The sequence below is a fragment of the Lepidochelys kempii genome, chromosome 15 (assembly GCF_965140285.1).
Source record: "Lepidochelys kempii isolate rLepKem1 chromosome 15, rLepKem1.hap1, whole genome shotgun sequence".
In the NCBI taxonomy this organism is placed as follows: domain Eukaryota; kingdom Metazoa; phylum Chordata; order Testudines; family Cheloniidae; genus Lepidochelys; species Lepidochelys kempii.
Window position 1 is genome coordinate 31,402,681 of NC_136394.1, and position 14,196 is coordinate 31,416,876.

At 60.1% G+C, this 14,196-nt stretch overlaps 2 protein-coding genes across 3 annotated transcripts in view; one reads left to right on the forward strand and one right to left on the reverse strand.

Annotated features, from left to right (window-relative positions):
- Window positions 1-14,196, reverse strand: part of CRYBB1 (crystallin beta B1) — a 30,960-nt gene that overhangs the window by 15,491 nt on the left and 1,273 nt on the right. The window contains exon 2 of one of the 2 annotated variants that reach the window (XM_073313717.2): window positions 1,166-1,374. The exons of the other annotated variant lie outside the window; for it this stretch is intronic. The gene's annotated coding sequence lies outside the window, so the exon portion shown is untranslated. The remainder of the gene's footprint in view (window positions 1-1,165; window positions 1,375-14,196) is intronic. 2 annotated transcript variants of the gene reach the window in all.
- Window positions 4,340-8,087, forward strand: CRYBA4 (crystallin beta A4). Its single transcript, XM_073313093.1, has 5 exons — window positions 4,340-4,378; window positions 5,748-5,866; window positions 6,445-6,586; window positions 7,435-7,577; window positions 7,940-8,087. The coding sequence occupies exons 1-5, from the start codon at window positions 4,340-4,342 to the stop codon at window positions 8,085-8,087; spliced, it is 591 nt and encodes a 196-aa protein (XP_073169194.1).

The window sequence follows — 14,196 nt, forward strand, 5'->3', positions numbered from 1 at the left end:
TCAACTCCTTTATCAGATATTCCATTCTTTTGCTCAGGATCTTTGTCAGGCTGGCAGCCTATGACTACCTGCATCATTTCATTTACCCTTTTTAAATACTGTCACAACATTAGCTTTCTTCTAGTCTTCTGGAACTTCCCTCGTGTTCCAAGACTTATGAAAAAGCAACATTAATGGTCCAGAGAGCTCTTTAGCCAGCTCTTTAAAAACTCTTGGATGCAAGTTATCTGGACCTGCTGATTTTAAAATGTCTAACGTTAATAGCTTCTACTTAACATCCTTCTTGCTTCCTGTTGGAGTGGAAAGTATTTAATCATCATATGGTATGATTACATCATCTGACTTTTTCCCAAATAAGGCGCAAAAATAGGTATTGAACACTTCAGCCTTTTCTGCATTATTAGTGACAATTCTACCATTTCCAACTAGTAATGGACCAATATTATTTTAGGATTCTTTTTGTTCCTAATATACTGAAAACCTTCTCATTGTCCTTAACCCTGCTGGCCACTGATTTTTATTTGTCTTCTTTAGCTTCCCTTAAAGATTTTCTACATTTTCTAACATCTACTTTATATTCTTTCCTATCAACTTTCCCTTTTTCCATTTGTTATATGTTGTTTCTATATTTTCTAGAGCTGCTTTCACTCCTCCTCTAAACTAGGCTGCTTTTTTGATCAGTGGTATCTTCTTTCTTAACTGTGGGATTGTGGCTTTTTCGGCATCTAGTAAAATGTTCTTATACAGTTCCCAACTATCAGTTATATTTGTCTGTTTAAATTCTCTCTCCCAACTGATTTGACCCATAATAGTTTTCAGCTTTGTGAACATGGCTCCTTTAAAGCCCCAAATACATACATTACTGGTTTGGACTTTATTCTGTTTGCACATCACAAATGTAATTAAGTCATGATTATTTGCACCTAATCAACCACTAACTTTTAGTTCTGTGATCAGTTCCTCTTTATGTGTCAAGACACGGACTAATATAGAATTCCTCAGTGTTGGATGAAACACATTTTGAGTTAGGAAATTGTCATGTATATGGTTTAGCAATTCCAAGGATGTTTTCTTCCAGCACAGCCATCAACATGTACTTCATACACTGGAAGTTCCTGCTGGCTTCAGGAAGGAAAGAGAACATGGCACATCTGATGCAGCTCACCTCTACTGATCCTTCACTGGCCATCTTGATACCACATGTAGAATTGGACCTAGAGAAAGACGGCTCCCTCTCCAACCTCTCTTTGAAACGCTCCTGTTAGCTGCTTCTGTTCATGGCTCTCGAGTTTGCCTAGCAAGTGACCTTGTGTTTCAAATCTCGCTGCTTATCTCAGCTCAGCTCTACCCTCACCAGGAGGGAGCGCTGGTGCACTGAAAAGAAAGGCCCACCGTTACAATGCTACATACTGCACAGCTTAACCTGAGGCTCGCGTTAAATATCGGCACTTGTTTGAACCCCACACAATCCAAACCTGAAGAAGGACTTGCCACAGGCCCTGCGAGCCAGACCCACCCGCCATCCTGATGGAGCACAAAGGGGAGCAGTACACAGGGCCCTGCTGAGCAAACCGGCTGCTCCCATCCCAAGTTGACCCACAATGTGCATCCACCTGATTTACTTGTTCCTGTAACCACGCTTTCCCTTCCCATCCTCTCCCAGGGCCCCAGCTGCACCACAGCCAGGCTGTGTGAATGCAGCCCTCTTGGATATGTGCGTCACCTCCCCGCTGAGGGGCAGCTAGCCTCACTCCCGGGGGTACCAATGCACATGATAGTGTGGTGGGGCACAGCCAGGAGTCAGGCAGGTCACGCCCATTCCATGGCACCGTGCTCCCTGCAAGTGCCCCCCGAGCATCGTGGGAGCAGCTGCTGTAAAGCCGGGTGTCACAGGTGCACACGCAGAACGAGCAGCAGCCTCGGGCTCTGGCCCTCGGCTGCGTGCTGCTGGGGCTGCCTCCCGGTACCTGCTCTCCCGGGGCTAGGAGGACATAGCCACGGGCCTCTGCTGTGCCGAGCTGGCTCACCACACCGTGTGGTGGTTCTGGTAGGGGGAGGGTCAGACCCCCCTGGCCTGACTCAGGAGTTATGATCCCTTCCCCACCTCCTGCTGTGCCGCACCACCCAGGGGTGAGGACAGAGTCACGGCTCCACAGGGCCGATGCCGCAGCCCCAGATTTGGAACAGCCTCTGAGAGGCCACCGTCAATGGGGCAGACCCCCTGGGGGTCTGCCTCTTCCTCCAGGGCAAGCCCCATGGCTTCACCGCCTCCTTAGCCTGGACCTCTAGGCCTGCAGCCCTGCTCTGCTCAGCGAGTCCCACTGAGGCAGACCCCGAGGGAGACCAGTACAAGCGTAGAGAGCCAGGCACCTCTCTGCCAGCGTGTGCGGGCCCACGCTGCCAGTCCTGTCACCCAGAAGACGTTTCAGAGCAAGATCCCAGGCCCAGCAAGTGCTGGGCAGGGTGCTAGAGACAAGCTCAGGGTCTCGCTCACAGCTGCCCGCCCCCACTCACCCACCCACGGACTCAGCCAGGGGTGGCTGCTGGCACTGGCTGGCAGCCCCATCGGAGAGATGCTCTCCCGCATTGGATGGGGCAGCAAAGCAGCCACCGAGGGGTGAGCGGGGCCAGAGGTGGTTCTCCAGGAAGGCAGCTCAAGGGAGAGCTGCTGTTTGCCATCTGGAAGGAGGGTGACTCCCTCAGGGATGAGCCCAAGGCAGTCTCCGCTGCACTGGGGGTCTGGCTGAGCAGGGAGCTTGGCACTGCTGGCTGTGCGTGCATTAGCTGCTCTGCAGAAGAGGCTTTGTTCTGCCCCAGGTCCCTCCCCGCCATGTGCTGAGCAAGGGGGTTCTGTAATGCTCTGCCTGTCTCTGTCTCTATCTGGAGGTTATAAAAACCCAGCCAGAGCCACTGCTGGCCAGGTCACCTCCCCGGGAGTCCAGCCGCTCCTCACCAGGTAAGTGCAGGGAGCAGCCTCCATTGGCCAGCGTTCACTGCAAGATGCTCTTTGACTTGGAGCTGGAAGGGCGTGTGGGCACCCAAAGGGACGGGGATTCTCCAGGGAGGCTGAGCAGGACTGTCCGACTGGGCAGGAGCAGCAGTTGGCTGACGGGGCCCAAGGATTCTGTCCTGGAGCAGGGCATCCGGCCAGAGGAACCTGCTGGCCCTGAGGGTCAGGTCGAAGTTGGGCACAGGGCTGCAGCATCTAGCGATGCTGATGGAAGCCCTGCCCTTCGGGAGCACGCTAGGCCCGCTGCTGCTCACACGGCTCCGCCCTGGCACCCTGCAGGACACACCAGATGCTGACGCAGGGGGTCTCGGAGCAGAGCCAGCGGTGACAGAAGAGGTGGCAGAGAAGGCTCCGAGTTCCCAGCTGCGGCAGTTTGCTCACCGCCATTGTGGGGTTGGTGCTCTCCGCTGTGTCCTGAGCTGCATGCAGCAGCAGGTCAGAGCCCTGAGGCTGGCTAGTGTCTGAGCTCAGACTGCCCTGGCACGTGGTGAAAATGCACCAACAGCAGCTGGCCGGCGTGGCTGGGCTCCGTGGATGATCGATTCTGCCCCAGCGCCAGCTAGGAGCTGCACTGCTTGCTCTCCTACTCGAGTCCAGTGGCTCCCTGCAAAGAGCCAGCCGCCCCGGGCACTTACGGTCCCACCGCTCCCCTGCTCTGCTAGCAGCTGCCAGGACGGCGAGTGATCCGGAGGGAGCCGACACACACAACTGTTCTGTAGGCTGCAGCAAACCCTAACTAGTGTCAGGCCTAACAACAGGCTCTGGTGCCAAGCACTGGGCAGGCCTGAGCGTTAACTCCCTGAGGGCTGGGCTGCATCTGAGATGCAGGCACTGGGGTCACGTGATCGGGATGAGGCATCTGTGCTTCGTGTCTGTGTCCCACCCGAGCAGGGGGATCCCAGCCCCCCATCTCACCCATGTGCCTTCCAGGTGAGCCCCTCCCTCGCCTATGAAAACACCAGTGTCTGCAGAGCATGGGAGTGATGAGGTATCCCTAGGGTGCCCGGCTCCAGCTGCAGCACCGTACCTTAGGCTGGGGCCTCCTGCTGCTCTCCATGTCCCCGTGGGGGGTGTGATCCAGGCATAAGCTGGCCACGGGGCTGTGGCATTGGCTCAGACCCAGATGGCAGGGGCTGCAGGAAGGAAGGGCTAGAGGAGGGGTTAGCAATGGCAAAGGGAGGCACCAGCTCAGTGGGGTGACCTCGCCCCTCCAGCCCAGTCCCCTGGGGAGGGTTTCTCAGCCTGTGGTCCATTGCCAACAACACAGATTTGCGTGGAGCAGATTATAACGATCTGGTCTTCTCGTTTCCTCCCCAGGACAGAGCCATAATGAGCCAACACTGCACTAAGTTTTCTGGCCTCTGGAAGGTATGCTCGGGCGAGGTGGGGTCTTGGGAGGGAGCATTGCCGTGAGCTGGTTTGGCATTAGGACCCATGCTGACACCTGGGCAACAGGACCCGCTCGCTGGGCTCTTTGCATGGGGGTAAAGCTGAAAGCCCCCCATGGCCAGTCCCATGGCGAGACGGCGCGCAGGGCACGTCTCAGACTCAGCTAGGTGGGGTGGGAAGGGAAAGGGTGCGTCTGGTCTGACACCCCGCTTCGTCCCCCTGCTGCTGCTAAGCCTGGGAGAGTGCGGCGGGGAGGGGTCTCTCCAGGCCCCAGGCTGCTGAAGGCCCCTGCAGAGGGCCAGAAATCACCCCTTGCCCGGCACAGCCTGTTTGCCCCTGTGGCTGCAGTCTCAGAGCCCTGGGCACCAGGCCCGTCCCAGCTCGGTAGGACAGGCGATAGTGGGCAGTGGGGGATGGCGGAGCAGCCCAGCTGCTCCAGGGGCTCTGGTGGGGCAGTGGGGTTCAGTCTGAGGGCGTGTTACACCGCCCGTTTGCTGCAGCCAAGCTCTGTGCGTGCAGAGCCGGGCTCCCTGCACCCTGCTCCGGGCGTGGGCTCCGGCACAGAGCACCGGGGGAGGGTGGCGGCCCCTTCCCTGAGGCTGCTGACTGCAACGTGGGGATACTTCCCAGCGACGCAGAGTCCCCCAGCTCGACAGGCTGGGGCAGGGCCTGCGAGCCAGGCCCAGCAGTGCCACAGGAAGGCAGCGAGCCGAGGGCAGTGCCCTTCCCGCCGCTGAGAGGGCACAGGCGAGAGTCCCATTCCCTGGGAGCTGCAGGTGCTCAGCACCGCTGTCTGCCGGGCCGTGGCTCACTGCAGGCAGGCACCAGAGATGGGGCAGGAGTGGAGGCCCAGCCCAGCCCTCCCCTCTCCCTGGAGCACCTGACTCGCCCCCCAGCCCCGTCTCTCACAGAGTCTGGCCCAAGGCGTTATCCCCCTGCCTGGCCCAGACCCAGCCAAGCCCTTCATGCACCAGCGGAGTTAACCCCTTCCCTGCTCTCATGCAGCCCGCCCCCCCTGCCCTGGGGCTGAGGCCAAACACAGGGACAGGGAGCCTGGCTGGATGTAGAAACCACTCCCCGGCTTGCGGGGTCCTGGCTAAAGGCAGGTCACAGCTGGACCCTTGCCCAGCACAACCCATTGCTCGCTCCCCCACTGCACTTTGCCTGGCCTGGGGCTGAGCTTCAGCGGGAGGACCATGGTGTGGGGCCTAAGGGGATGTCAGCCCCATGCTGCTCCAATGTGCGAGCTGCCCCTGGGCTGTGGGATGCCCCCGGCGCCCTCCGGGAGCCAGGGAGCGTCATTCCATGATGCCAGAGCAGCCCCCTGACCCCAGCTGTCCTCCCCCAGATGGTGGTGTGGGATGAGGCATTCTTCCAGGGCCGGAAGAAGGAGTTCACCGCTGAGTGCTATGACGTGAGGGAGTGTGGCTTCCAGACAGTCCGCTCCTTCAAGATTGAGAGTGGCGCGTGAGTCCCGGGACAGCCCTACTCTGCTCCCCTGTCGCAGCCGCTCCCAAACTGCCGCCCCATTGCTCCCTGGGGGGCTGTTCGTGCCGCAGGGCATCCTGGGAAACCGGGGATTTCCATTACATTTGGTCCCTGAAAACGCTTGGTGTTTTGCCCCGAGAAATCATTCTGCTTTCCGGAGTGGTGTAAACACATCCCAAGGGGCTGCCAGCTCCAGCCACCCAACCCCACCAGCCACAGAGAGCAGCAGCCCAGCCCCTCGGAGCTCTCCCGCCGCGGGCACATGCATACACCTTCACTTCAGCCAGGGCGCTAACCTGCCATGTGCCAGGCTGCCAGTGATGAGCCCCATCTCCCGCACAGGCTAGCAGGGGCAGGGCTGGGGAGTGACCAGCAGGGCCCTGGGACCCAGCACAGAGGCGGTGGGCATGGATGCAGAGCTGGACAGCTCATCATCCCAGTTGAGGTCTCTGGCAGGTATGCCACAGCCTGTTGCCCCGGCCCCGAGCTAACACAGTCGCCTGAGCACTCACGGCCCCTGATCTCCCTGGATACCCAGGCTCTGGCTTTCCCCACAGGTGGGCAGGCTTTGAGCACGTGGGCTTCCAGGGTCAGCAGTTCGTTCTGGAGCGAGGTGAGTACCCTCGCTGGGAGGCCTGGAGCGGCAGCCATGCCTACCACGTGGAGAGGATGAGCTCCTTCCGCCCCATCGCCTGTGCTGTGAGTAGGGCTGGGGAGCTGCCTGCAGGCCTGGCTGATTGCCCCCCTCTGGCCTCCCCAGCCGCCCGCGCTCCCCCACGCATCCCGCCCGGCCTTGCTGGCCCTGCAGAGCAGCGGGCTGACCAGACGAGCCCTGCCCAGCTGCAAGGGGAAGCAGCGCGGCCGGTGCTCCCCCTGAGGACGCCAGTCAGTGCTCCCATGGCCTGGGCCTTGGCACACGGAGCCGGGCAGCCAGGGTCCCCGCTGCACCCGGCTCATGGGGGCAAGGCTGGTGCAGCCCCAGCCCCAGCCCCGGCCCCGGGCTGTAGGGACGTGTGCGTTAGCACGCAGCGGGCTGGTTCCATCTCCATGTCTGTGAGGGGCGCTGCGCGGGACTGACCCGGGAAGGGACACAAAGGTAGAGCTCAGGTCCGGCCCTTCTTTGGGATGCCCGGTGGGAGCAGGGCAGCGTGTGCTGATGCTCATCTCACTCCAGTGACCAGGTCCCAGCCTGGAGAGAGGCGGTGTTGTGAGAGTCACCCGCCTCCCCCAGTGCCGGGTGCGAGTCACCCCGTGTGCGCCCGAGACCCCTGCAGCGAAGCAGCAGAGAGCGGCCTGGCATTCCTGGGCTTCTGCCCACCCCCAAGCTCCCTGAGGCCTTTGTGGGTGCCCTTTGAGTTGCTCTGCGCCCCGGCTCCCAGCGGCCGGGGCCCGCTTCTGCTGTCTCGTCCAACTGGGTGAAGCAGGAGCAGCCCTCCTGGGTGGGGAGCTGCACTGGGGCAGAGCGGCCCCATGGAGGGGGCAGACCCAGCATGGGCATCAGGAGGTGTCCCCAGCCCATCTGCAGTCTCTCTATCCCCTCGCTGCAGAATCACCGGGACAGCAAGATGACGGTCTTCGAGTGGGAGAACTTCCTGGGGCGGAAAGGGGAGCTGAGCGACGACTACCCTTCGCTGCCAGCCATGGGCTGGGGGAGCAGCGCGGTGAGCTCCTTCCGCGCTCACTCTGGAGCGTGAGTACCTCCCCGGGCTGGGCGGGGCGGGGCAGGGGTGGAGGGGCCATATGGCTGAGCTCCAAACCCACCTGAAAGTGCCAGCCCCCAACCCGGCTCAGCAGTGCCGCAGCACTCCCCTGGCATGTAGCTGCCAGGCCCCGAGGCCAGGACTCAGTGCCCCTGCAGGGTCCCAGAGTGGGATGCTATGGCTGCGGAGAATCGGTAGGACCCCGAGGGCCCAGGACCCCAGGAGTTCAGACCCCCCCCACGCACTGTAGTCTGTGGGGTCCCCGACCGCTCTGTCCGCATGACACCCGCCCTGCTCCCCTGGGGTTGGGTCTGGCTCCAAGGCGATGGCTTCTCCTGTGCTTCTTCTGCAGCTGGGTCTGCTCCCAGTTCCCTGGGTACCGGGGCTTCCAGTACATCCTGGAGTGCGACCGTCACGCGGGCGAATACAAGCACTTCCGGGAGTTGGGCTCCCACGTGCAGACCTCCCAGGTTCAGTCCATCCGGAGGATCCAGCAGTGAGCGCTGCCAACCGCCAGGCCGCTGCCACTCCCTTCTGCCCCTCCGCGTCTTACCCCTATCTGCCTTCTGCTGGGCCCCCTGGCTCAGGGCCCACTCAGCTGTGCTCAAAGCAAAGCTCAATAAAGGTACACTTGTCTAACCAGCCAGGGCTGCTAAGTCCAGCTTATTGCAACCAGGGCGTTAGCCCAGGGAGACCCTCCCGGTTTCAGGATAGACAATGTCAGGAGAATGTCACTGCTAGATGCAGTGGGGCAGCCCGACTGGCTCTTTGTCCCTTGCTCCAGCTACCGGACATGTTGGCCAGGGAGCAGCGTGTCCCCTGGGGACTCGTTAACACAGGCAGCCCAGAGCCGCAGGCACACAGGCCTGGAGGGCTGGCAGCTGGTGGGCAAGGCTGCAGAGCTGGCCAGCTAGTCAACACAGTGTATTGCCCTGGCCCAAGGCACCCCAAGGCAGAACGCAGTCCCCCCGAGAGCAGGGGCAGGCCTAGCTCTGGGATCTTCCCCAGTCCTAGGCAGCCCCCAGCACTGCCAGCTTACCGCTCAAGAGCACTGAAGGGCAGCCTGCCCTTCTCTGGCCTGGGCCGGGGATGGGGACTAAGGGATATTCCAGAAATACAGCAAACTGCAGCTTCCCATGGAGAGCCAAATGGGAGCCTGCCATCTGGACACCTGGATCCAGAAGCAATTCACCTGGTAAACACGACAGAGACTCCGGACATCGGCAGCATCCAGCCCTATGAGAAACCACCAAGACGTCTGTCTGATGTGCACAACAGACCATGACAAGGCAGCGTCAGCCCCGCCCCGCCCTGGTGGTACTGCAAGGAGAGAACCTGGTCGAAATCCTGGTCACGGAAAGCCAGCCGCAACATTCATTGAAACCACAAGAGTGGAGCCAAGTGCTCATTGCTAGTCTGGACTCTGGGACAGAGCCCCCTTCCAGGAGAGAGGGTCCCAGGGACAGAGGAAGAGGCTGTAGCAGAAGTGGAGAAGACTTTGCAATAGCTGGGGTGTGTATTTACTGCTAGTCACCCCGCGAGGATGCTAGGGCCCAGGAGGAGGTCCCTGTCCAGAGCAGTATGTCTGGCAGGCCCCTTCGGAAGGGCAGCCCCTGTACAGTGTCCCCAGTTGGGATCCCAAAGCTGGAGGCACCAAGCCCCACAGGCCTTTGAGAACAGGCTAGTCTAGATTTCCAACCAGTTGGAACGGCCAGCCCATGCCATGGCTTCACTCACCCTCCTCTGCCAGTCAGCGCCTGGTGAGGAAACACGCTGGCTGCCCACCGTGGGGTCAGGATGGGAGACCTCCTCTCTGAGAGTGGCAGAATGTGTCTGGGCAGCGCTTCACTGGGCGCTCCCCCATAGCAGGGGCAGGGCCTGATGTGGAGTCTGTCCAGCACTGCCGGCTTGGCCTCCTGGAGGGGAAATGCAGGGGCAGTCTGGAATTAGAGGCGGGCCCAAGCCATGAAGCTGGGACCCGCACATTCCCCACAGGGCGTGCTCAGATTCAACCCCACTAGAAAGAGAGACCCCAGCTGCCAAATTCAGCTCTGGATCCAAATCCTCGTGCAGATGCTCCTGGAACACAGGGGCCCAGCCCCACAGTTCTGACCCAGCCTCTCTCTGCCTGGAATCCCGACCAGGGCGAGGTTTCTGGTGCATCAGGCTGAGTAGCTGGGCGTGGGACCCCCGGAAACCAGCATCTGCTCTGGACCAATCTTATTCCTCAGCAGCTTCTCGACCAGCTGCTCCTGTGACAACGCCAGGGTGACACCACGTGGCCACGAATGAAACTCATCCCGGCTCCAACAGCGCACCCGCACTCGCAGTGGGCTCTGCAGGACCAGCCAGCCCTGGGACACTCTGGCACGCTGTCCACACGAGTCAGCAAAGCCTCACTGCACCTGTGGCCCTGGAAGAGTGAAGCCAAGGCAGGTGTGTTGCTAATGAACATGAGGGACTTGACCTGTGCTTTGCCCCACACTAACGCTAATATAATAACAAGCTACACGCCGAATCTCTAGCGTCTCTCAGCAGTGGGTCCCGGCACTGTGCATGCCGTGTGTATAGTTTATCACTCTGCACAGTACAGGCAGTCAGGGAGCTTCTCGATGGCTCCTTAAGGCACAAGGGAATCTCTGGCTGTCTCACAACTATGCAGAGCTAAAGGCCCGAGCGTGGCCAGTCGGCCTAGGAGGGGATGCGCTGAGAGCTGGCGGGAAGTTTTGGAAGAAGGGTTCGGCCAAACCGACGCTGTTTGTGGGAAAAGGCCTGGATTCCACAAGTTGCTTGTCACGAAACTAATTTGGGGGAAAAGTCTGGAGACTGTCAGAATGTCGCATTTGGAAACTGTCAGAATAACACAGTCTCCGCCTTTGCCTCAAAACGACTTTTCCTTTAGAAATGTAAATTAATTGTAGTACCAAGCATTAAAAATCAAAAAGGTCAATATTGAAATGAAACATTTCCATTGACCCCGAGTTCTTTGTTCCCAGAGAGTCACTTCATACAACTTTCAAGATTTTGACTTTTCATCCCAATTCGGGAGGGGGACATTTTTCAAATTTTCAAAAGTTTTCCCAGGGTAGGAAAAGTGCTTCCTGGCCAGCCCTAGCTGCTGTTTGGGGTTGAGAATCAGCCCCCCTATCCCCAGCTCTGGCACTAACTCTCCGCATCCCCCTGTGTGCTGACAGTGGCACCTTCCCAGGGAGCTGTGGGTCGATGAATGCTTGCAGAGCGCCCTGCACCCCACGGATGACAGCCTGTGCCATGTGCTGGATGAGCCCTGTAGAGACCCCTCTCTAGCATGGGACCTGCTGGTAGATTAGGGAGAGGGGGCCTCCCCTCCTTAGGACACGAAGGAGCATGGGTGGCCAGTGAACCAGCCGTTGGGGGACGCTAGCCCCTGGCCCCTCCTCTTCTGCCTGAGGTCCCACCTCTCACCCTCCCCTTCTGTCCTCATGGGGCCGGGGATAAACCCCTGGCTTGATGCTGATGAAGCTGGGCTCCTCGCTTTAGACTCTGAACAGCACAAAACCATGATGTGTCTCAGCTGGAGCCCAGTGACTGGGGCCATGGTGCTCCAAACAGGGCATCCCGCTCACTCTGTAGGGTCTCTGACAGGGGTGCCAGGCCCCTGAATGGACTGAGACGATACAACCGGGTAATCACTGCAAGCCCCTCCCAGGTGGCTCCTTCTCGGCTCTTCCCTGACCTTCCTCATGCTTTCCTGTCTTCCATCCAATTCCCGCCCTGGCCACAGGATGGCGCTCTCTCCCACCAGTACCTACCGTGCACAGAACCACGCCTGCGGGCGCGAGCCGCCACGGACAGCTCCACTAATTTCTATGGCACTTTTCATCCTGAAGTACATTACCCACAGCTTACCTCCACCCTCCCATGTTCTGACCCACGTGCATGCACCCCCACCCCCCGAGGTGCACTCCCTCTCCCACACACACATACAGGGTCTGTTTACACTGCAGTGTAAGCCCCAGGTCAGCAAAACTCGAGTCAGCAGACGCTGAGTCTGTTAACCTAGGCCTGGAGCATCTATGCTCATTTGTAACCCCAGGTTAGGAATCGTTGAACCCGGAGGCTTCGGTGTCTATATTGCATTGTGTGAGCCCGAGTCCAACCACCCATGTCTCGGACTTCCTAGCACCCTCCCCAGATGTGACCCTTTGACCATGGGGCACTGTGGGAAAACTTGACCATCCACCAAACTTGACTGTCCAGAGGACAAAGCAAGTCAGTCCATAGGACTGTGGGACACTTTCGGCCGACTCCCAGAGCATGAGTCCTGTGGGGCTGTGTCTACACTGCAAAGCAACCGGGCTTGAACCCTGGGTCCTGGTTTGACTCAGACACTTGATCCCTGTGGGGTCCTGGGACCCTGGAGTGAGCGATTAGTGTGTAGACAGAAGGGTGTTAGGTTTGAGCCTGAGTTCGAACCCTGGCCTTACCCTGCAGTGCAGACATAGCCACAGGGGAATCTGTGCTCACCAGGGCCCATCTCGGGGAGGATGCAGTAGCTCCTCAGCAGGGCACAGCAATGCTCCACAGCCCTTAGGGGAACGGGTCTGACCGGAGCTGCCGGAGGATGTAGGGCAGCAGCCTGCCATTCCCAGGCGAGATCAGGCCAGCTGTGCAGGTGGCTGCTCTATACAGGGGTGTGGGGAGGAGAGGCGGCCGTTCTACACATGGTGGGAGAAGCCTCAGGGAAGAGCCAGACGGCCATTCTACGCATGGTGGGGGGAAGCCCCAGGGAAGAGCCAGGCGGCCGATCTGCACCGGGTGGGGGGAAGCCTCGGGGAAGAGCCAGGCGGCCGATCTGCACCGGGTGGGGGGAAGCCTCGGGGAAGAGCCAACTCCAGCTGGATTTCCCTGCAGGGATTCTGCTAGCTCCAATGCCCCTGGGGCTCTCTGGAGCAGAGGGGGGCAGAGGCGGATTAAGATTTATTGGGGCCCTGGGCAGTGCAGGAGTCATTTGTAAATAATTCACTGGCAGAGGCAGGTGTGTTGCTGGTGGAAGGTGACAGGCTGGCAGCGGGGGGGAGAGGCAGCCGTCCCCGGCAGGGATCCCTGCAGGAGCCCCGCTTCTCTGCCAGCCGTTCGGAGGCACTCCCGGCCCAGGCCTCAGCATTCCTGAAGAAAGGCTCTTCCTCTGGGCTGAGGGCGGGTTTGGACTTCGAGAGGTGGGAGCTCGACTGAGACCCACCAAACTCATGGCAGCCGGGCATGGAGGGAGAGAACTGCCCACCAGCGCTCCCCGGGGCGTGGCCGGTTAGCTGGGGCACAGGGTCCTGTCAAGCCTGTGAACCCCCCTTCCCCGGTTCTGAGGCCAGCTCAGGTCAGCGACTCAGGCTCCACTTCCTAGAGCAGAGCAGGCTACGGCCTGGCGAGCTGCCTGCTGCAGGGAGAGAAAGCTCTGTCCTCTCTGCTGCAGAGTGGAGCTGATCCCAACCCCAGGCCCTCCTCTCCCTCCTGCCTTTGGCTGCTTGCAGGCCCTGCCGGGCCCTAGCGAGGCCGAGGCAACCTGCAGCAGGCAGCAGGGGCACCGTTTGCTCGTGCACACCGTTAGCGGGAGCAGCAGGGAGAGGAGGGTGGCCTGGAAGGCTCCCTGTGCTGGGCCGTCTTGCTGAGGCACTGGATCCAAGCTGACACTTAGATGCTACCCAATTCAGATCAACTCCTGCCCCGTGATGATCTCTGCCTGGCTGGAGGGAGCGCGACTCATGCGATCCCATCCTGCTCTGAGTCACACACCACCTGCCCGGCTCCCACGATGGGGTCTGTGTGTCTCTCCCCACAGCGCTGGTGCTCTCCGCAGGCATGCTGAATGCTGGGAAGGGAGCAAACTGCAGGGTGGTGACATGCTGGGAGGTGGGTGATACCCCGAGGGGCCCTGCAGCCACGGCAGGCTGGCATTCAATTCACACGCTGACAATTGCATTGGCACTTGCCAGGAGACCAAGAGCTGCACCTAATTTGCACCGGAGGGAGACTATGTGGAGCCCTCAGCATGCTGTGCTCAATCTCAGATGCAGCTGGCCACTTGGCCCAGGCCAGCTAACACTGTAGGCACAAGACACTGGGTGCCACCGTTCTGCCAAGGGGCTCTCAGCGTGAGACAGCTCAGAGCATGAGCGCCAGGGTCCGGTCTGCACCCGCCCTCCCAGTGCCAAGGCTCAAAGCTCAGGGGTGAAGCTGCTCCGGGGGGGCCAGCGTGCAGAGGGGCCGGCGTGACGGTGGGGAGGAAGCACAGAGCATGGGGGAGGGACCAGGAGCATAGAGGACAGCAGGGTGACGGGCACAGAGAGCAGAGCCCAGCCAGGTTCACAGCATTAGCACCGCAGCGTAAGGGCTTGTGATGGAGCTGGCCAGGGCCTGGTCCCAGTTGCCCCCGTCCTAATGCCACATGGCCCTTGGTGTGGGCATCTGCGTCCCGCCAGGGCCCAGTGCTGGGGCTCACGGTGCTGCCCAGGCAGGCTGGGGGGCGAGGGGTGGCCCTCCCGGCCCTGCACAGTGCCCGAGTCAGGCATCACCCACCTGCGTGCGGGTCTCCCTGCAGGCAGAGGGCAGGCTGGATGGAAAGCACAGCCCCCA

What these genes read in the sequence shown, in the direction of transcription:
- CRYBA4 (XM_073313093.1), top strand. Translation starts at nt 4,340, where the DNA reads ATGAGCCAACACTGCACTAAGTTTTCTGGCCTCTGGAAG. An exon ending in TTCAAGATTGAGAGTGGCGC is followed by an intron (nt 5,867 to 6,444) that starts GTGAGTCCCGGG and finishes CTTTCCCCACAG; the next exon opens with GTGGGCAGGCTTTGAGCACG. An exon ending in TTCCGCGCTCACTCTGGAGC is followed by an intron (nt 7,578 to 7,939) that starts GTGAGTACCTCC and finishes CTTCTTCTGCAG; the next exon opens with CTGGGTCTGCTCCCAGTTCC.